The 23,177-nt window shown below is 43.6% G+C and overlaps 1 protein-coding gene across 1 annotated transcript in view; it reads right to left on the bottom strand.

Annotated features, from left to right (window-relative positions):
* ITIH5 (inter-alpha-trypsin inhibitor heavy chain 5) overlaps positions 1-23,177 on the bottom strand; it is a 42,052-nt gene that overhangs the window by 7,192 nt on the left and 11,683 nt on the right. The window contains exons 2-10 of the mRNA XM_088141414.1: positions 21,298-21,342; positions 18,758-18,921; positions 18,082-18,183; positions 16,906-17,156; positions 12,592-12,761; positions 10,941-11,057; positions 6,068-6,239; positions 2,750-3,059; positions 894-1,450 (exon numbers count right to left, since the gene is read on the bottom strand). Of these exons, the coding sequence (XP_087997540.1) occupies positions 894-1,450; positions 2,750-3,059; positions 6,068-6,239; positions 10,941-11,057; positions 12,592-12,761; positions 16,906-17,156; positions 18,082-18,183; positions 18,758-18,921; positions 21,298-21,342 (1,888 nt within the window). The remainder of the gene's footprint in view (positions 1-893; positions 1,451-2,749; positions 3,060-6,067; positions 6,240-10,940; positions 11,058-12,591; positions 12,762-16,905; positions 17,157-18,081; positions 18,184-18,757; positions 18,922-21,297; positions 21,343-23,177) is intronic.

Genomic DNA, 23,177 nt, shown 5'->3' with positions numbered 1-23,177 from the left:
CAATATTTTTTGGCATTTATATTTTATGTTGCTCTTTTAAAGTTTATACTACTCGGATTGCTAATTTTAATCTCTTTTCTCTTTTGTTGCACACGTGGAGCTGAGCAAGTGTCGTAGCATTCTTTGTTTTAATATTGTTTTTTAGCCCAATTTCTTTGTTTGTATGTACTTTTCCTAATTACCCTGATATGGTCAATTTAGTTTTGGATATTTGAAAACCAGTTCCCTTGTGCTGGTTAATGACCGCAATAAAGTTATTTCAGCTTCTATTTTGGGAGCTGAAGGCAAGTTTAAGAAGCAGAGGTTCATAGCACCTGTTTTGCCTTTTAGCCCTTCAAAATGAGAAAATCACCCTCATTTTGAGGGATCAGAGGTTATGAGCGCTTTACCATATAATTTGTAAGGTTTAAGACAGCTATTTCATCCCTTAAACCTTCCCCAAACCTCAAGAATCCAAATTCTTAGTCCCGGTCCCCTCAAGTGGTGGTGGATCACATTTGGCCCATGGGTTCAAGTCACCCATCTCTGGTTTAGAGTTTGAATAGTGCCATGTTGCCTGTATAAGCAATGGCAGTTGTGCCAGAAAATCAGAAATAAAGGTCACGAAAACAAAGACACATTTGCAGGCCACTTGGCCTGTTTTCTGTAATCTTGACTTGTTTTGGAGGAAAATATTTATTGTCCAGAGGCATGGATGGGGGTGGGGGGTGGGAGACTGTCAAATAATGATGCATTGAGATGATGCAATACAAGCTACTCCCCTTTTGTACGTGCATTGTGATGCTGCACACACGTACAAAAGGGTTGGAGATCATGTTGCGCTCTCATGATGCTACTTTTGTCATTTTGATGAAAGCGCTGGACTCTGCAGATGCTTCTGCTGTTGTCCTTACCTGAGGGCACTTGGTGACCTTGAAGGCCCTGCACGATTTCACCGACCCCTTCAGTTGAAGGTCCGGTATAGACTTCCATTGGGGGTTCCACCTGAAATGGAAGGGCCTTCATCTTCAGGGTGGTGAAGGGAATGACAAAATTGTAAGTGAGGGCCAAATTCTTGGCTCTCTCCCTTAGAGAAGCTTTCTCCTTGCTATTGTCACTCTTCAACCAGGAAGTCAACAATTCCTTGATGGTGAGGTAACTCCAGGCCCGCTCAACATAGTTTTGATCATTTGAGGAGTTATGGGCCCCAACAAAACTAGCCTCAAGGTGATTCTGTCCAGAGAGATCAATGGCCACATCTGTTTTCAGAAGGACATGCTTGTCACTGTTGCTGGCTGTCACTTCTACATGTAAGGTGTGGGCTGTCTTGTTGAAGAGTTTTCCAGCAATGACAATTTCAGAACCATTGAAATAGTTGGGGAAGAAGTTCTGAGTCACTTGGTCCACGCTGTCAACGGGATAATCAACCCGGATGTCTGAAAGAAGTGGGGTACCAATCTCATCGTAGAATCTGTATAAAAATGTTTTGTTACTCTTAACAAGCAGTAAGAAAAGCAACATACACAAATGCAAACAGCATAGGGGAAGCACACCAATTTCTATAGTACAGAAAAGATTGGGCTGTACACCCCACCTGAAGACCTTGTCCATTCCTGCATTCACATCATCCCTGCAAATTCTGGATGATGGTTTTAGAAAGGCCATGAGCAGTGACTCTAGCAGAGATTCTAGATCCAATCCTGGAGATGACCAGGTACCATTAGAAAAACTGAATGAAAAGCTTAATAGACTCCTCCCATGCTAAGTCATGGTTCACATAACCATGGTTAATTGAATAAATCACAACTGACTGGGCTGGACTCACACACTCAGAAATAAATCATACCAAGGTGGCTGAATTTCTATGTTGGACTCCACCAAAGAACTCTCTAAAACTTGGCTTAGAAAAATATGGGAATCCAGCCAATCTAAACCAGCTTCCTATATTCCTAATCTGCCTTTTCCAAGATAACATTAATTTCCTCTGATTGACAGCTGGCCAGTACAGCTGACTCATAATGAAAGGACACTGAATTTAGCAGCTGGAATTGTGCCGGCTGAATTGAAAGTAGTGATTAAAGGCACTGGGAGACCGTGAGTTTTAGTCCTGCCTTAGATATGACATCTGGGAGACTTTGGGCTGGTCCCTGTCTCTCAGCCCCAGGAAGAATAAAGCAAGGCAAGAAAATCTTGCCAAGAAACCTGCAGAGATTTCTCCACGTAGTTACCAGAGTTACGACTGATTTGAAGGACCATAACAACAGCTAAAAACTAAAGGAATTGAGAGCTGACCTTGGGGAAGCTATGAAAGAGCCATTAAGTGGAGGAAGGAAGGAACAAGCCATTAAAGAGAGATTTGGAGAACTAACTGCATAGTCCAGAGATTGAAGGAAATGTGAGAAAGACACTCAAAATAACCCTGCTTTGATTTTGTTTAGTATAAGTTAGAACAGAGAGAAATTGACAGGTTTTCAAGATTCTGTTATGACACCCTACAATAGTGTTTCTCAACCTCGGCAACTTGGAGATGTGTGGACTTCAACTCCCAGAATTCCCCAGCCAGCATGCTGGCTGGGGAATTCTGGGAATTGAAGTCCACACATCTTCAAGCTGCTGAGGTTGAGAAACACTTCCCTACAACAATAAAGCAACATTCCAGAAACACTGATGGCATTCATTTCTCAAGGTTGACTTGGTCTATCTTGAAAGGCTGACCCAAACTAACAGAGAACCAGCAGAAGAGAAAGTAGGAAGTGTTTTTCACACCAACCCTTTCAGGTGACCCGCAGCATCCTCGTTCTCCCGGATGAGCCGCATCATCCCACAATTCTCCAGGGCCAACCTCTCGAGCAATTTGTGGTCAACATCATTTCCGATGCCAATAGTGAAGACGCAGAACCGGTTGCGAATGAGTTCCTTGAGGTTGTTGACAATCTTGCTCGCCTGGATCTCCCCAATGGTGGGCCGGCCATCGGTCAAGAACACAAGGAGGGAGGCGCTTCGCGATTCTGCTTTGTTCTGGGTGATATAATCATTGAGGATTTTTGCGCTGGTCTGAAGAGCCCCGTTAATATTGGTACCTGGGAAGATATCATGGAAATAAATGTGATGTTAGTGTCAGGTTAAGCCCAAGAAACTCCATGAGACAGTACTGGAATAGCTCAGTTACTTTATTAGCTTGCACCTGCTAGACAGAATCTTGCCAGACTAACTCTAACTCCCAAAGTCTGCAACTAAACACTACGAATTCCTTAGGGTGGTGCCAGTCTCATCCTCTTCGCTTTCCCATGCTCAAGCTGTGGGCTGAGGAGATGCTTCTGTCCTTGAACCTTCTCATCCCAATCCATCACAGTTAGGTGGATAGGAGGTCTCCAGTTTTCAACGACTAGTTCTGTCAGGTTCAGCCCAAAGAACTCCAAGAGACAATGCAAATACAGTTCTGTTGTGTTTATTAGCTTCAACCTCAGGACAGAAATCTCACCAGACTGAACCCTAGTTCCCAAGCCAGCCAGCCGCAACAGCGTGAATTCCTTAGGGACGTGCCAGCTTCATCTTCTTGAACTTCCCATGCTCCTGTTGGGGGCAAAGAACACGCTTGTCTCCCTGAGCCTGGCCTTCATAAGTCCATTCCATCACAGGTTCCTTGGATAGAACTGCAAAGTTGATCTTAACCAGCCGGGTTCACACAACAGACTAGACTAGGCTAAAACAACATTGGCCAGTTTGTGGCTCCACTGGTTGTGGAAACCCAGCTCTGGCATTATCATGTTTTGCAAAACAGGCCATTAACTTAATCCTGAAGTTCTCAAACTGTGTATGGGGGCTCAGCTGGGGGTGAGGAGTTGTAAGCAACTTTGAGGAGGTTGCTTTTTTTTTTTTTTAACGCTGATCGGGTTGGCACATTGGCAAAACGAGAACACTGTCACGATCTCTCCCACTTCGCCTGGGCGAAGGATGGATTAAAGCCCACAGCAAATCTACGACATTGGTCCAATCTGTGACTTTTGAGTTGCCTGTCAAAACCATCCACCAGTCCCAACAGCTTCCTTTGTGGTTTAGTTCAGTAATGACATAAGGCTGAGTTTGCATGATATCTGGGCACAGAGGTATCAGAGGCTGTAGTAAAGTTGCAAAATGCCACCGGTGCCGCCTTATTCGAATTCTATTGCTTAATTTCATTTTAAAAGCCTGTTGTATTCTACCTTCTTAGCTGGGAATCAGCTTCACTGAGCTTACTGAGTGACAGGTACAGGACTGCACCGTGCAAGTCTGATTTTATTCAAACATTCTACAGCAAAAAGAAAGTGTTTCTCTTAAGAGAACACACTGGCAAGGCAAGAAAAAAAAGGGGGGGGTGTTGAAAGAACCAGCTGCTGTGTTATTTCTGCATGGGATGACTGTTTAATGCCCTGTGCAGAGGCTGAAATTTTATGCACGCATACCTGGGAATAAGCCACACTGAATCTCTTAGACCGGGGAGATGTCTCGATGATTTCTGAGTAAAAATGCAGGGGCCAGCTTCATCGGCCTCTTTTCCAACTTGCCACTGGCTTCTTTTATTTTACTTCATTACATTTGAGCACGGCCTGCTTTAATTAAAAGCATTCACTGAACTGCTTTGCCCAGAACTGGGCTGTGAAAATGTATTTGCCCCTGGCGTAAATATAGCAAAGGGAACATTAAAAAATCATTCTCTGAATGTCTTGTTTACTTGGATTGACATGAAGACCAACCCTTGTTTCTCGAAAGGAGGATACAGGTTTGTGGGTGTGGGTGTGGGTGGGGAGGAAGACAACCGTTTAAAAACACTGAGGATAAAATAACATTAAAGCATTAAAGTAACCTTCTCTCTATTGCTGATTCTGAAGTATTGGCAAATGTGCCTCCCTGTGTTTATGCTGACCTTAGCTCAAAGACGTTTAAGCTCCCTTAAAGTTCTGAAACATCCTGTGTGACAATCATTAATGCTTTCAGCCGGTAACAAAACCCATGCACCCCTCCTCTTGTCCAAATTCTGGAGCAAGCCAATACGCTTTGATTCTTGCGTCCTTCTAAGATTTGTCATCTGAGTTTTCTCAAAGAGGATTAGAGAAAACCCTGGAAGACCCAAAGGATGTTAAATTCTGTACTGGTGATACAGAATGACAAGAGAGAGCAAGGTCTTCCGTGCTAGACATGATTGTTTGGAAGTGTTGGGTTTGTAGACTTCTCAGAAGCATCCAGTTTACTACAAGAAGGGGCAAGATGATGCTGGACTAATTAAAGCAGATGGTAAGAGGAGGACTGCCAGAACCAGGTTGCCAACATCCAGATGATCATGATCTGACAGGAAAGAGATGCAGCACCTCCTAAATTTACCTGTTGTTTAGCAGTCCTCCAAATGGTGGCAAGCAACATCTGGTAGCTCTACAGCAGCTTCTTAGGCCTATCTCAGAGGTATGGGCCTACAATCTTCCATCTTATCATGCTCTTGGCACAAAGGACTCTGGACTGTTTTCAGTCTGGGTTTAATCCAGGACTGAAACTCCACTGGATGCTGTTATCCATGACCTTTAGCAGACTTCATGAAGCCATAACGCATTGCTAACAAGTCCAATGAATGCCGTGAAATGCTGCTCTAGAAGAACGCTACACCGTGTTGAACTTCTGCTTCATGCATTGATTAAAAGCCTGTCACTGTTAAATAACTAACATGTTTTATGCACTATATTATATACTAGCGTTGTGGGGAGATGGGCGGGGACAAGTCAAATAAATAAATAAATAAATAAATAGGGGTACTGTCTTATTGCTGGTAAAAGAGAAGATGCATATAATCTGGGGAGAGGCAATGTCAGACTCATGGGCACCAATGCTATGCCTTTGAGCCTCACAAAAAGCCAAGGGAATGATAGAGAGCATTGGGGGTACCTCTGTGTGTAGTTTTTCCTTCTGACAAACAGAATTTGTGACAGACCCCCAACAAGACAGCCATTTTGTGACTGTGCCTACCACTTGAGCTCAACTTCCCTAATGTGCCACCCAGCTCAAAAAAGATGGGTTAACTCTTGCCATAACCCTGAATATCCCTCTTGAGGGCCAAGATTACCTTCATTAGGTGGCACGCGATGGATGTAGAACTTTGCATCTCGTATGTTGTGGGAAGTCACAGGTACCAACTGCTCTTCTTTCCAGACCTTAATTTCATTGGAGAAGCCAATAATGTTGAAATGGTCTTCAGGCCGAAGATCATTGAGGATGGTGAACAGAGCCTCTCTGGTCTGGAATGAAACAGAGTGAGGCCAATAAGGGAGGGTGTGTGGTTTGTACAGTGGGCTGGTTCACCATTGTGACACCATTGCTTTATGACTATCAAAAAACAAGCTACCACCAATCAAACACATGGCCTGGTATTTGCGCACTTTTTCATGATGCACACAATGGACTGAAGCCCAAAACAAACAAGGTGCATCCCATCATATGCAAGAAGGTTGACCCAAGTGATCCATTCATTGCAAAAAGAAGAAGGTGTCAACACCCACATACCGCGGTTGAATGTCAAGTAATCCTCAGAGGGTGTTCCCCTTCATTCTGAAATCTATGATCAGGAATGAGGAACACTGGTTCTCCAGATGTTGTTGGATTCAGTGGCCTGGTCCCACCATTAGGTAGAATGAACAACGGTCTCCAGTGGCAGATGCTAAGGACAGTAGGGAGAGCTCCCTGGCTGCTTCTTCAAAACCATCAGATGATGCTCATTCTTGGAAGAAACATTGTGCTACACATCCTGTCTTTTGCCTTGGGATGACCTTCAGTGGACTTACGTTTCCATTAGCCTGAGATAATGTGACCAATAATCTCAAGTTATGGGAGTTGCTTTCCAATAGCTGGAAGTCTACAGACCCCCCGCTCTGCTAGGAATGAAGACATTCTGACTGTGATGGAGCCATCATCTACTTTTATAGTTTACAGCTTCACCAGTGATGTTCAGTTTTAATCTTTGGAAAAGATCATGATTAGAGAATTTAACTTCCATCAGGATGGTGTCAGTTGACAGGCTCAATTGCTAAATGGGCCTCTCTCTAGCTTCATGTCTTCCCACCCTATTGGATTCCAACACCCATCATTGCTAGTACATTGGCAAGGGACAATGGGAGTTGTAGTACAAGCCATCTAGGAGGCACCATATGGCCTGCATTTTCTCATCCAAGCTTCAGCCACATGGGACATAAGGGCTGAATAAGGGACTCAAGCCAAATCTTGACTCTTCCTTTCTGTCTCAGAGCAAAAATGGTTTTTTGGATCTCAGATGCAAGGATAAATTTGGAGAAGATTGCAAAGGCTGCTTTCCCTTGTGATCTTGCAAGGAAGTTATGGACGTCATGGTTAAATACATTATCCATTGCAATGGAATTCAGAGTCATCCCTCCAGCTGGTGGCCTTGCCATCACATCCAAGGGCTATCAAGGACAATGCTTTGTTTTTTTTTAGTTCTCATACTGGTGGGATAAAGGGGAACCCCCCTCCCAAGAACCAAGCCATTTCTTTGGGTTAAAATCCTTGCTCATGGATATGTTGGTTGTCCTTGAATTACTTGCTGTTTCCATCCTCACAGTCCCTTTTGTAAAGAGGGAACAGTTATGACATTTTCCACTATCTTTAAGCCAAAGACTTTTGGGGTCTCTGGCCAAACTTGGTTTTTGAGAGGCATGCCAGGACCTACCCTCCAAAAAGTGAAAGGGGGAGGGGAACTCAAGCAAATGTTAACTTAAAGATAAGTAAATTGAACTGTTTAATTAATGACTTAAACTACTTTCTATGTTCTTAAAAACATCCCCCTTCTGTTGCATCAGATATTACAATCTGTTGGGAATTTGGGGACAAGGTTGGAAGGGGCCACCACCAAGACATTTAGGGGCCACATGGACTGCCAGTTATGGATCCCTCTTTTAGACCTTGACTTGGCTTGGCAGGAACTTAACCTTGCTTCCCTTGGACCATGTCTCTGCCTCCCTTCCTGCATTTCTCCTGGGTTTTGAAACCAAATCCTTTCCACCTGCCATAGTTCTCAACCTGGCCATTCCCAGAAGCTGAGATCATGATGCAGAGACAGACGGGGGTAATGACATTTCCAGTTCACAATCCCTTACTTGTTGCCCGGCGTGGGATGAGAGCAGGAGTGAGTATGCCCATGACATACAAGCCCAACCAGTCCAGCAGACACAAGGCTCAACTGTTCCAGCACTGACCCAGAGCAGGCGTCCTATGAACTTGTAGCCTGGCAACAATGATCTCATTCTGGGGTGGTTTCCAGGTCACCCCCTTGCCATTTCCACTTGGTGCCTAGTAACGCCTTTCCCTGGAATATTATATAACTCTGACCTAAATACCGCAGACGGAAAGCCAGTTCAAGGCAGTTCACAAGCTCTTGTGTGCATGTCTTATGGTGCAGGCCTAGAACCTAAGTCAAGGATCACCATTGTTGGGCACATGCCAAGGTCCATCTTACCAACCCCTAGACCTCAACAAAGACTGTGTTTGCACAACACAATTGACCCAGTCAGTTGCTCCCTTACCCCTTGCTCACCAGGACATGACGACAGATGGAGAGTAACTATCTTTGATCACCTCCCAATCACCTTCAAAAAGATCTGGGGTGGCCAGATCACAGTGGGCACAACAGTGGATGGAGTTTGAGATTACTGCTAATCTCCCCAAATTTTACTCCTTTTCCACCCCTTCATGGCCTTCGGAAGGGAAGTAAAGAGCAGTCCTGTTTTCACAGGGCGTTCTTTTCTAATCCAGCAGCCCAAAGAGAGAAATAACCATATTTTAACCCTCTCTTCTGCCTTCTGTGGAAGCATTTAAGCAACTTGAGTATTAATACATGTTTTAGCATGGAGCTCTTGAGCAGAGTTAAGAGTTTAAATTGTAGCAGCAAATATTCAGCAAGCGAGTGAACTTCAAAAGGAAGCAGTTTCTATATTGTATTAATGGCTAGAAAGATGCAAGAGGAAGAGGGCTAGACACTTAGAGCTCACAGAGAATTTTGCTGTTGCGCAATGCAGATGCAGTCTGACCCACTTATTTTGGGCCTTGGGTCTCTTTGGAACCAAACATGTTTTTACACAACTGTAGTTCCTTCTTGCTTGATAACAAATACACCCTGTTCTCTTTGTTTCGGGGTCTTGCCCACGGAGTGCTACTGAACATGGCCACATGTGCTTGACCTGGCTTTGCAAACCCATCATGAAGCATTTGGAGATTCAAGTACTCTGGCCTTCTGCAAACCTCATTGTGTCCCTGCAGGGCCAAGTGAGAAGGGAGGAAAAACTTGTAAGTCACAATTGGGATGAAAATGAATGGAGGAATTCCCTCTGAGAGATTTTTCTCAAACATTCCCAGTTCATGCCTAACTGATTCTATCAGACACCAGATTACAGCACTGAGGGAATGGTCAGGCCAAGCTATCAGATTGTACCCACAGCAAACTTGCTGTGGCTTGCTTTCTGTTTCAAAGAAAATCTGTTAACACTGGAACAGCTGTATGGAGAACTTGAAGTAGCCTCAGGCATGGGCTGAGGATGAGATGAAGGCAACGCCATGTGGGCAAGGCAGAAGAAAAGAGATTCCTGGGAGATGTTCATAATGATTAGGTGCAAGTGGGAAAAAGCCAACAATCTCACACCCCCAAATATTGTTGTCCAAAACTTTATTATTCTCTTAGTAAAATCATCCCTAGGAGGGAATGTGATTTTCATCAAGACCATGGACTGGTATGGTCACCAAAAGATCCCACCAACTTTTAACCCCCAAAAGTTTGTTCTCCTGGAACTAAACTCTGTGGATCAGCTCCCAAACAAAATCTTTTGCTTGAAAACTTATTCCCAACCATACAATTCCAAAAGACTATTTTTCAGACTGCATGCATCTGCTGGGAGAGAGGGAAAGGTGAAGTGTGTGCTGCACCGTGATGTAAACCAGATGATTGTGGTACCTGCATTCAACATAATGACAGGAATACAAAAGGCTGAGAATTAGATGGTGATGCAACATGTTCCTGACCCACTGAATTGTTTCTATTGCTATTCTAGGGGTGGGAGGGAAAAATGAAGATAGCTCCGCTATCTCATGAAATCATTACCTTTAATGTATCCTTCCTGTCTCAGAAGTCAAAGAGCTTGTCTGGGGATGAAAATTAAGCAGAGTTGGGTCTGGTTAGAAGTTGGGAGGGAAATTCTCAGGGACTTAGACCAGACCGGTGTATCTCAACCTTGGCCACTTGAAGATGTGTGGACTTCAACTCCCAGAATTCCCCAGCCAGCATGGCTGGCTGGGGAATTCTGGGAGTTGAAGTCCACACATCTTCAAGTGGCCAAGGTTGAGAAATACTGGACCAGACTGAGAAAATGAAGAAACGCCAAAGAAGCAATCTCCCTCTTTTGAAAAAGGAAATATTTTCTACTAATCAAAGAATGCAGCAATATGTGTTACTATGGCAGAGGTTCTGTGATACCTTACAATAATATTTTATATCGTGCATATTATAGTAATGAATTCATTGGTTAACAGTGACTATTGATACGTATAAAAATAAGTAAATCATTTTTTTCTTTTTTCTTTTCTTAGTTTGTGCTTTTCTTTTTTTTTTAAAGAACTTTTTTTCCTGCAGAGATTTTTTTGTTACAAAAAATAAAAGAAATTAAATTTTTAAAAAATCCAAGAAAGCAACATCAAAACACTTTCATCTCGCTGCCAAGAGATTGTCATGGACATGGCTATATAGTCACCAGATCAAGCTGGACTCTATCTTCATCCTGTCAAAGAGCCAGGAGCAAAGTTTCTGTCTAAAGCAAGGCAAAAATATGGAAAAGCAGGTCGCAGAAAGCTAAAACCCCAGACAGGGCAAAAGAATCTCGCCACCTTTAAATCATTGCTCAGGAATCACACACCCCTGGGCATTGAGAAATGAGGTTTCTCACCTGCTTCATCTTGGTGCCCGCCATGGAAGCGCTTCTGTCAAGGACAAAGACAATGTTCTTTGGCAGTGGAGGGAGATCTTTGGGCGCAAAATAGTGCACGAAATATCCATTCAAAACCTGGTGAGATAACAAAATGAGGAGAGAAAAATCAGGAATTTAATCCTACATGTACTGCCAAATCTTGAATATCAGCAAGTCCAGAATCTGGAATTCTAAATAGGCATTCAGCTGGAAACCTGCTTCTGATTGATGGATTACATGCCATCAAGTTGTTGTTGACTCTTAGCAACCACACAGGTAGATTTTCTCCACGATGATCTGTCCCTCCCCTGATCTGCTCCTGAGTTCTGCTCAAAAGGCAGCTGTTGGATTTATTTTAAGTAGGTGTTGGCAATCGTTTTGGGGCTCCCCCATGCTTCCCCAAATGGTGAGATTTTGCTATTCTCATAGGAAGTCACCAAAATGGGTCAAGATTTTGCAAGAGGGCAGGGGATCTTTTTTATTGATGGGGAAAGAAGCCAGCCTATTACTTGCAACCTACAGAGGGTGACCAGATATCTGAACAGGCAAAGGAGGACACGGACAATTAGAAAGAAGGACAAATGTGGCAGGGAGGACACACTAGCTGTTTAACTTTCTTGGCATCCATGACAAAAAGTAGGCTAGGGACAGATCTACTTTACTGAGATAAATTATAGTATCAGAATCTTGCAAGTTGGGCCATCTCTTCCCTTCCCTCCCTCCTATACCCCACTGAGTCAGGGGCGATCCAGCCTGAGCTTCTTCCTAGCCCTATCACCTTTCCCAGGGCTTAAGGAATGATTCTGCCCTAGTTATTTCTTAATGGATTCTGAATATTCCCTTCAAGGTCATCTCCATGGTTCTCTACAGTAGCACAGAAAAGAAGAAACATTTGTAAACCATCCCAGAAGATCTGATCACAACCACACTCCCCTTATTGGCACTTTCCCAGCCCTGCTCCTCAGTTCCAGATCCATGGAGTAGCTCTGATGGACCTGGGATGATGCAGTAATCTCAAGGTTGACGTTTTTCCCCTGAGGACCAAAATCAGGCCCAATATCACGGAGCAGCATCATGCCTGATTAAAACTCCTGGATGCTGTAGACATCTTTAAGGGCAGAAGGAGGAGGAGGTGGTTGCCCATTCCTGAGTTGTCTTTGTGTGGCATGAACTGGAAATACTTTAGGCATCAAGGAGGAGGAATCTACCCTGGGAGACCCCACAGAAATGAGCACGACCCCACAGAGCGATTTGCTGAGCCAACGGCTGGTGGAAAGGACGGCAGTTTTGAAGGAACAGACTAAGCTTGACCAAAGGGCTGGAATCTCAGAAGCCTCCAAAAGAGTTATTTTTCCTCCCTTCAATTCTCTTCCCTAGGACAGAAGCGAGCCCAAAAGTGAAAGTGGAGAAAAAGGTTGTGGGAGGGAGGGAGACAGATAAGACGCTGGAAAAAAAATCCAATTAAAATTCTCTGCATAGAACTGCATATGGAGGTTGTCAAACTAAGGCCGTTGATAAATATCACTCTTCTCCCCCACCCACCAAGAAGCACTTGGCAGAAGTTCCTGGCTCGAATTCATTTCAGTGAACATACAGCCAGTAATGAGATGAAGGACAGTCTCCAACCTACCTGGACCTCCCCGACACTCAGCTCTCTGTTGACATCATATCGGATGATAAAATCTCCTAGAATGCCGTTCCTCGCAATCTTGGCTTGCTGAACCAAATTGGGACTGAAGGTTACTTTAGCCAAAGTCTTTGTCTGGCCAACCACTGTTGAAGGTGGTGGAGTGGGGGGGTCTGTTGAGGAAGCAGAGCATTTTTTTTAGGATTGGTAAACTTCCAAGACTCATATTTGGTTTGTTCTGGATCTTATAGCAGCCTCTTTGCCCACCATTCCAGGTAACAGACAAAAGGAAGGACACCCCAAACTCCTAGATAATTACATGAACAGATCAGAACAGTTTTCCTGGCATCAATGCAGCAATGGAAATTGCTTTATTTCAGGGTGTTTTTCCTGGCCTGCAACCTTAGAATTTCATGGTAGTCTCCTATCCAGGTATTAACCTAACCTTGCTTACCTTCTAAACCAGTGTTTCTCAACCTTGGCAGCTTCCAGATTTGTGACCAACTCCCAGAATTCCCCAGCCAGTGTGAAATTTTGGGCGTGAAATTCAGACTGTGGATGCCAGCAAAGAGCTGGAGAACTTTGCTCTATTGTCATCCATCCACTAGGAAGCCATATCCAGCCAGAAGGTCTGATTGCTTTCTTCAATCCACTAGCCAGATCCACAACAGCTGTATGCAAAGTCATCCTATATGAATAACAAACTCCATCTCAGGGAATAGAGATCGTATGGAGAATAGTATTATCTCCATACAATAGACAGATAATACAATGCATGGAGATAATACAATGATATTATCTCTGTGCAACAGCAAAACTCCACCCTAAATGTGATAGAAAGAATCCAGGAGAAGTTGGCATGCTTTGTGTGCAGGAGATTTCGACTGCAGTAACAAGCTGGATGCATTCCAGTAGCTGCATTTACCCAGCATGCTAGTCTGGTTAGAGTAATCTTGGTTAGGGTTTTTTTTTTTTTTTTTTTGGTGGCTTAAAATGTTGAAGAAACCCAGACTTCTGAGTTAGTTGTGGTTCAGCACATTGGGCAAATCTAGAACATGGATTAATTCAGTAACTAGGTTAAATAAGTTATGAATGCCACCAATGTGGGGGGATGTTAGGATGGGAAATGGGGTGGGAAGGAAAAGGATGAAATGGTGTATGCTGGAACTCTGAACAAGGACACTCCAGTGCTGTAACATATATTGTGAGAACCTCACTTGTATTGTTAATTCTTGAACTTTACAGCAAACCAATTCATCATAAAGGTAATGTCTCCTTTGAGTCAAGATCAGTTTCTGATGACTACATGGCCCCAACCTGGCAACAATATGCAAGGGGTTTGCCAAAACCTTCAGGGATATTATTCTGATGTCCTAGTCTAATCTATAGCGGTCAAGAAATCTGTCACTTGGTAGAGCAGCCATGAAGGCCTTGTAAAGGATATTCAGATGCCATGATGTGTCTATAACTACAAAGATCAGAATCGTGCAAGCCGTGGTCTTCCCTGTGACCCTCTATGGAAGGAAGAGTAGGACTTTGAAGTAGGATTGGAAGAGTATTGATGCTTTTGAACTTTGGTGTTGGGGAAGACTCATGAGAATTGGTGGACAGCCAAGAAAACAAACAAATGGATCACCGAACTATCAACCCAGAGTTCTCACTTGAGGTGCAAATGACCAGGCTCAAATTATCCTACTTCAGACACATCATGAGAAGACCCAGCTCTCTGGAGAAGGGTCTAAGGCTGGGAAAGGTGGGAGGAAAGAGAAGAAGAGGATGACCTGGTGGATGGCCTCAGTTACAGCAGCAATGAGTCTGCTGTTGGAAGACCTGAAAGACCAGGTGAGAGACAGATCATCATGGAGAAAATCTATGTATGTGGTTGCTAGTAGTTGAAAACAACTTGAGGGCACATAATCAATCAATCAATCAATCAATCAATCAATCAATCAATCAAAGTCTAACTAGAACTCTGGATTCCTGGAGGTCTCCCATCCAAATATAACTAGATCTGACCCTACTTAGCACTTTGAGAACAACCAAGGCTTGCTTGCTGCTGCTTTCTACTATATTATTAAGTTAATAAAAAAACAAAGGAAAGACAGGTGCCTCTTTTCCGGAGTAAGAAAAAATGCGTGGAAATGGGACGGCAGATTCTGGCCCAGTATTCAGCATGACAATATCTGGGGACCAGGGAACCTTGCTCAGTTCACGGGGCTGCTTTCTAAAGCCTGAGAAAGGGACATCCAGCTTGCATCCTAGTTCTGCCCTGAATCATTTAAACCCAAGGATGGTGTTTTCTGAGCAAAAAGATTGTGCTCCACCTTGAATTACAGAGCTGACCGCATGAAAAGGAACAAGGAAAATAAGCAGACAGGAAAATCCAGGCAGGCGGTGGAACCTCAGTGTATTATAGCAAACAGGAGGAGATCCAGCGCTTCAAAACAGCAAAACTTCCTAACTGGCTTGGCGTGGCTGGGTGGAAAAACTCAGCTCAAAATAACCTCATTCTCAGGGGAAAATGGGGAGGACTCAGGGAGCGCTATTCTCAGAAGCTGAAATACCGTTTTTCTTTTACTTTCTCATTTGCCTTCTTCTACCACCAAGAAGATCAAAGTGCATGCCTCTTGCTTCTTATTTGGACCTTGGATCAACAACCTGGCTTGCTAGGTCAAAAGGGGGGTTATGTTCACACAACCAACTTGACCTGATTACAGAAGTAACATTTTCAGGTTTCGTAACATACACTGGACTGTAATTAGCTTGTAGTTCAGTGCATTTGATGAAATCCGGCAATACTAATTCATGTTATTCAGGTTAAACAGGCTGGGTTGGCACAACACACCGAGCACTTGCACACACACACATGCTAACAAATGTTAAGTGTGTTGTGTGAACACAGCCAGAGAGTGAGCAAGGCTATAAATCCCACTGTCTAGCTCAGAAGTTGAATAAACCAATCTTCATCCAAAGATATCAGAGATCAGATTGTATTGCATACAAAATGGTCCTCAAATAATCATGCAATCCTAAAATAGAATAAAAATAGACCTGGAACTAGTCATAAAATAACACACAAAACAGTAAAATAAAAAAGGACAAATGAACAAGCTTAAAGTCTCCTCTCTTATAAATCGTTTTTTCCCTCCACAGGCATTTCACATTGGGGATGTGGAATGCAGATGTCATAGAAGTGAAACAGGATGGCAAAGGAATCTGTGTTGAAAAAGAACATTAGTTCTTATGGAAAACAAGCATAAAGATGCAGGTGTTGTTTTAAAATGTTACTTCAACAGGAAAAATGGTAAAAAAATGGTTTTGCATCGTGTTTGGCTTTGACAAAAAGGTTTCCGTAAGCCTTACAACATGCCGAGAAAAAGCTTAATCCAAGAATCAAGTTAGAAAGTGGTCTGTCTAGGTCAGTGTTTCTCAACCTTGGGAACTTTAAGATGTGTGGACTTCAACTCCCAGAATTCCCCAGCCAGCACGCTGGCTGGGGAATTCTGGGAGTTGAAGTCCATACATCTTAAAGTTCCCAAGGTTGAGAAACACTGATCTAGAACAATGATTCCTAACTGAGTGTGCTCCAGTGTATGGACTTCAAACTCTCATAGCTGTTTACTGGGAAATTTAGAACACACATCTGCACCCCACCAGGCTGGAGAAGGCTGACCAAAAATAGTGAGATTATAATCTGAGAAAGTACCTGCAAGAATATCAACCCACATAGATTTATCGTCATAAGAAGGACTACTGAAGATAGGTTTAGTAGCCGAGCATTTATTGTGCTGAAGAAGCCAGATGTGGTCCAAGCAAAATGTGAGCAAACAGCTAAAAAGGCCAGATATGTCCGGATCAGGAGAGATAATAGTTCCAGGATATTCTAGCTGGTTGGGCCACAGTTCTTGGCACCCCATTAGTAACTAAAAGTTTGCTATGTTTCAGAAAGGGGCAGATGTGTTCCCAGTTCAAACCCAGAGCAGAACAAGGACCAACAGGAGATTCAGAATGCTGGCTGGGGAATTCTGGGAGTTGAAGTCCACTCATCTTAAAGTGGCCAAGTTTGGACAACACTGGGTTAGAGGGTCCGAATGTCAGCAGGGAGACCCAGGTCTGAGTCCCCTCTCAGCCACAGAAGCACCCTTGGGGGATTTCAGACCAATCACTCTCTCAATCCAGCCTTCCTTGCAGGGTTGTTGTGGTGGGGAACAACGGTTGGAGGAAGTGCCAAGGTTGCCCCCTTGAGCTGCTGAATGAAAGGCAGGACGTACTATTAACAAATAAATAAGATTTGTGGCACGCATTTCATCTATTCACCTTCGCTGCCCGCCGCTCCCTTGGCTTTGTTATTTTGGAGTGGCAGAACTTCCAGAGAGTTGATTCCCGAATTCTCCAGGATGTTCACTTCCACCCGTAACTTGCCCACCAGCTGCTGGGGTCGGATGCTGACCGTGTACTGGTACTTCCCCAACCGTCTCTGGAGGAGCTCCTCGTAGTGCAGAAGGAAGGTGGCTTCTCCCTTCCGAGGAATGAATCCAGAGGCTTTGAACGTCTCCACTTGGTTTTCTCTGCCAGAAGAATTCAAAAGCCTTTTAGGGACACGTCTTTCCACGTTGCCTGCTATGCCAGTAATCAAGGCGTGCTGGGGCCACTGGTGAGAGTGGGAGGGAAGGAGCAGGGAGAAGATGCCAGCCTGGCTGAAGAGGTGGGTGTGGTAGTCCAACATCAGCCGCCCAGAGTCACTTGGCGAGCGGGCGGTGTATCAATTCAACCACTAATGAAGTCAACCACATCTGGAAGACACCAGCTTTGGGACAACAGCTGTCAAACCAACCTAAGTCCCAGCTCCTCCCAAGAGTTACCTTCCTGAGAAAGGGTTAAAAAAAAAATGGGGGTGGATATTGTCTTCGTGTGGTGACTACATGAGCATAACTGTGCCGTTTCCTTCTTCCATTCTCCCAGGATGCTGTTTTTCAACTTCCCAGCCCACATTCCCTGGTGATCTCCTTCCATGGGGTCCAGCCCCTACATGCTAAGGGGTTATCAGTGTGCTTCCGGGGGCAATTCAAGCTGCTGGTTCTTATTTCTAAAAAGGAGGGCTGGTCTTCAGACAGACAACACAAGGGCTACTGAAACTCTACTTTGTTGTAATAGGGTATAATAACAGAAACTTGAAAGCCAGGAAGAGCTTTCTCGGCCTCCTCTTATATCAACAGAATCAAGGCAGGGATACTTTGATTTTCTTTCTCACTCCTTCTTCTTTCCCAGGATGAGTTGTCCTTCTCTTGATGCTTCTTGCATTCCTTCATCAAGGTTACTGGATCTCCATAGTCCTCTAAACCAGGGTTCCTCAACCTCATCAACTTTAAGATGGGTGGACTTCAATTCCCAGAATTCCCCAGCCATGGGGAATTCTGGGAGTTGACGTCCACCCATCTTAAAGTTGCTGAGGTTGAGGAACCCTGCTCTAAACCAAGACAATGCTGTCCTTACCTGTCATCTGTGGGTTTTGAATATCTGTTTTTCCTTTCTTTATCTCTGGGCAGCCAGTCTTTACCAATAACCTCCCCATGATAAATTTTGCCGCCAATAATCCTGGAATCAGGAAAGAAAAGGATATGCAGAAAAAGGTAGAAAGGCAGGTACTGACGGATCAATCTATTGAGTCTGTTTTTTTCCCATTTTTCATTTATCCAGCCTTAACTCTCTTCCCTCCCATTTCTGAATTAGTTTGCATTTTGCTAAAAAAAAAAGAAAAAGTCTGAGCAAAATCCCATGCGGATTCAAACACCTTTAGCACCTAACAATTTCCCTATAAACTGTGCTTTATTTCATTATTTACAGCCTTCTCTGCAACAAGAGATCTCTTATTGTTCGCCCTTCGAGGTAGTCCAGACAAGAAGCACAACCATAAATCCTAGCTCTAGCTTTATTGTAAGGTTACATTAATACGATCTTGCAAGACTGAAAGTATTTCTCCCCTCCTTTCCTTTTACTCTCTGGAAGGCCAGGGAGGGTCCCTTCTGAAATGCTTCCCAAGCCCCTTTTCCTTCTGTGGGCTGAGATACCTTTTACATGCTGGTTCTCCAGTCTGCGGCTCTCCCTCCCGCCTCCCAAGGTCATTCCCACGTACCGTTACACTTATTTTGTGACAAAACCGCTCACCTACATGGTAAAATTGGAGATGAAGGCTGTGACGGGTATTTGCATCTCAAAGACGCCTTCTCGAGCCTCTGAACCGGTGTTCACCAAAGTGCAGGAGACTGTGGTAAATGCGTAACGAGAAATTATCGTGGCTTTCACTGAGAATTCGGACATACGGGGCCGGGTCTCCTGTTGGGACACAGCAATCGTTCCACAATGGCAGGACATGTTATTACCCTCTCAGGAACCCTTTAGAACCAGCTTACTATTTTTCTGCTCTACATCGAAGGGTGTCATTTATGGAAACACCCACTTAGAAAACTCAGAGACACCAGGCCTTTCCCCACGGTTCAGATAAAGCGTCCTCCACCAATCTCAGCAAAGCAGAAAACTAAATTTGCAAAGAATTTGCCATCTCCCTTGCTGATCCCTATCCTGACTCCCTGTTCTGGTTTGATGCCAGATGGTGGTGTCCTGATTTTGGGGTGCGCAGAGTGTGTTAAGCAAAGCCACCGATTAAACACTCTGTCTTTGCTGTCGTCTTCCTTCGTCAGCATCACCGGTGGGTGGAAAAGCGCCCACTGATCTCAGCAATGACAGATGGCTAGACCCACAGCATTTACTTTACCAGGAAGACATCAACACACCCATCAGTGGCAGCCCTGTGAGGTAGTCTAGCCAGGAAACCGAAACCATGAATACTAACACTACCCTTATTGTAAGGTTATGGGACAGAATCTTGCAAGTCTGAAAGCACGTCTCTTTAGTTTCCAGAGAATGAGGGAGGGTCCCTTCTGGAATGCTTTCTCCACCCCCATTCCTTCTGTGGGCTGAGATATCTCTTGCCTAGTTGCAACTCCGACAGCCCATTATGATCAGCTATAAGTGGCTCGTTTTAAGATGGGGTGTAAGGCTATAAACTCATTTACCGAGTAGCTTCACCACCCCCTGATTTAGAAAAAAGAAGGGGGGCAGGAGAAAACGGTCTGGAGCCTAGCAGAGGGGGCACGCTCAGCACCAGCCCAATGATCAATAGGTGATGGGCTCATCCCGGCCCTTATGGATCTGTATCACCGTCAAACTGGTACAAATGGTCCTCATCCTTAAACTAAACTGGAACAACTCAGGATGAATTAAGCCTGTTGCAGTCATGAGCCGAAGATGACATGAAAGCAGTGCCAGAGAGACGTGGCATAATAAAGAGATTAGAGCCCCATTTGATATAAATAAAAGTTTGCAAAAACATGGGTTCTGTATCACAGGTGTAAATCAGGAGAAAGGTCCATTCCTTTAGATTTCCAAGCCAGGTGGATTAGGACTACAGCTCCTGGAATTCCTATGCTTTAGACCAGGGGCAAGTAATATTTTATGCATGAGGCCACATTTATTTTTCTAATCTTTTCAGTGGCCCAGGAGCACAGAGGCGTTTGTGAATTATGGAGTGATATTACTGGAAGAGCAAGGGCAGCATTTTTAATGTTCTTAATCAATTTGGAAGACTGGGGACCTTTAAGTACAGCAGCTTGATAAACCTACTGGGATTTAAATTCATTTTTTCTGCTGCTTTTCTGTTTTTTTAAGCAAATTGTACATTCATGCCACACGATTCTCTTTTTGCAAGTGAACTTCAAAAGCACAATCACGGCTTAGCTCCAGAGCCATCAAATAGGTGCTGGGGCGTATTTGACCAGTCCATTAGACAAAATTGTTCTGCAAAGGACTGGTGAAAAACTTTTTTAAAAAGGGGATGAATAGACATATATTCTTTCTCCCAGTTCCGTCAAGTGATGAGAAGATCAGAGAAAACTGCAGAATTGATCGGCTGTGTTCCTATAACATGCTTAACCAAGCCAGGTAAAAACTTAAAAGATGCTTTAATACACCATGTGAAGCTTGGCTGATGTTAACCTTGACTGGAGATTTGTGTGTGTGTGTGTGTGTGTGTGTGTGTGTGTTTTAACATGTTCACAGAATAACAGAATATAATATTTCAGATCATCTAGTCAACCCCTAGCCCATTACAGGAGTCCACAGCAATGGCCGTCTTACCAGGCTGTCATATTTAGTCAGCTTATCATTCTATGCATTGTGCACACCCAGAAAAATGCAAACACTGTCTGCAGACATAGATAAGTTTTTAATCCCACTATAGACATTGTAGGATTAAACACTAACACTATTGCTGTGTTAATCTATGGTTGTTGTTTTTTTCCAGTGCCCAAGTCTAGTCTATAGTCCTGGGATATCTTTGTGGTCTCCCCTCCAAACACTAATCACATCAGACGTTGCTTAGCTCTCGAGGGGGAAACAGCCAAGCTGGTGAGTGCTACCACCTGCAATTCCTTGGCCAGTCTAGAGCGGTAACAGGCAGGAAAGATTTCGAAATTTGTTTATTCTTCATAGGTTCTTGTTTCTGTACAAGACTTGAGAAGAATGGCTCAAATAGTACACATTTTAGGGAAAACTTCCCGATGCAAGTTTGTCTTGGTTGTTACAAAGTTAGGAGACTGCGATTGCTGACAATTTCTTGCAAGAAAAACAATTCACACTTAGAATATTACACACCAATCTCTGCAGAAAGCTTGTCCGTCTTGGGACTCTCCGTGCAACCTGCAAAAGAAGAGAGACTGTGATGCAGTACGTTTTCTGTTAAAAATGGAAACCAAGAAGTTCTGCAGAATTCAGAACAGCAACTTCCAAACTTTCTGCTTGCCAGAAGCCGTTTCTGCACCCTTATGCTGGCCGCTCAGCCTCCATTAGTGATGAGGGGGAATTTGGGCCAGTTTGCATCTGAATATAAACTGATATAATTTCATAGTATTTTACCAATACACTTGCTGAACAGAGTTATTGTTCAAAATGTAGACTTTTCCAAGTTTTGCAGTTTGTTAGGTTATTAAAAATATATATTAGAAGAAAACCGTCCAGAGTCGCTGGGGGTCAGGTGGCATATACATTTAATAAATCATTATTATTACAGATAGTCCTTGCTTAGCAACTACAACTGGGATTGGCAACTCAGTCTCTAAGTGAAGCACTAAATTTTATGATCTGATTTTAGCTTTCCTTTGTTTTACAGACCTGCAAAAGTCGTAAATGTGAGGATTGGTCGTAAAGTTACTTTTTCATCACCGTCGTAACTGCGAATGATTGCTAAATGAGGCAGTTGCTAAACAAGGACTTCCTGTATTATTATTTATTAAAACCTGTACAAAAATGCACCATTTCATGAAAGTAATGTACAGAAATGCCTTATTTGAGGAATATATATCTGTATCTATATATATATTACACACATGCACGCACACAAATTATGTCCATTTCAATAAAATGCCTATATTTGAAAAATAAGCACCAAAATACATCTATATTATTGTGCAAACTCTTTTATAAAAATTCTCAGATCCAACTAAAAGAACTAGAGAGATTCTCAAAAATGAGAAATAAGACAGAATCTGAAACGGACACATTTCCCCATTCCTGTTCTGTATATTCTCCAGCATTCTCCTCCTATTTCCCAGTGAAGTGGTACTGAAATGAAAATTGCCACCAATTCTGGTTTTCGTATTGAATCTCTGAGTTTTCTCTCCCCGGGTACTTGACCTGTCAACTTCCTGCCTTGCGAAGCTTGTAACAATCTCTTTTTCATGCTATTTAATTCTCAATAAAGACTATATTATTGGGTAGGGCACTTGGTCTAATGGAGCCATTTCCTCCTCTCTCCTATTAGGGCAGTGCTGCCTGATTTGAATGTTTAACTTCTGCATCTCTTTTTCTATCCAGGGTTTGTTTGGGTGGGAATGCTGTTAGCTGGTCTGAACGTTCCTTAAATGGAACCCAAAGTGTGGGCTATAAATATTTAGATTACAAAACTCCGACACAGCCGTGTGCTGCCAACATGGCCCGGTTCCTTCTTGAGCACGGAGTTCAATTATCCATAGGCTCACACCCGCACGTGCGCTCTTCCCTTGCAGGCCACGACAGTCCCAGATCAAAGAGGCGGAAAGCACCGCGTTGCCAAGGCACCTCCAGGTCGTCCGCCGGGCTGAATGGTGAACGTGCAGAAGCTGAGTGAAAAAACGCAAGACCTTCGTCTCACAGCCAAGCTGTCTTTGGAGAACAGGGAGGGGAAAAAAACCAGGAAATGTTTGAGCTCACAAAGTTCTTGCTACTGTAACCCACGCTCTAATCACAACATGGTTTGCTTGCAACGAAGCAGTAGGTGAAGTGGGCTTCTACCTGTAAAAACTCTCAGATATCAGTTTACGGGGAGAGGCATCCCTAGCCATTTTTTGAATAATGTATGATGGTTGACAATCCATTTCCCCAAAGCAGCTTACAGTATTGCTGGTTCACAAGAAGCTTTTGACCCTGGACTGAAGGGTGACATTTACACAACCTCTTGATTTGGTTAGTGAATTAACCCACTTTTGGAGTTTGTGCAA

This window comes from Python bivittatus, unplaced genomic scaffold (genome assembly GCF_059951505.1).
Source record: "Python bivittatus isolate LINGU-HERP-01145 unplaced genomic scaffold, Pbiv_v1 ctg000330_np1212, whole genome shotgun sequence".
NCBI classification, from domain to species: domain Eukaryota; kingdom Metazoa; phylum Chordata; class Lepidosauria; order Squamata; family Pythonidae; genus Python; species Python bivittatus.
This window is presented reverse-complemented; position numbering and strand designations above follow the sequence as displayed.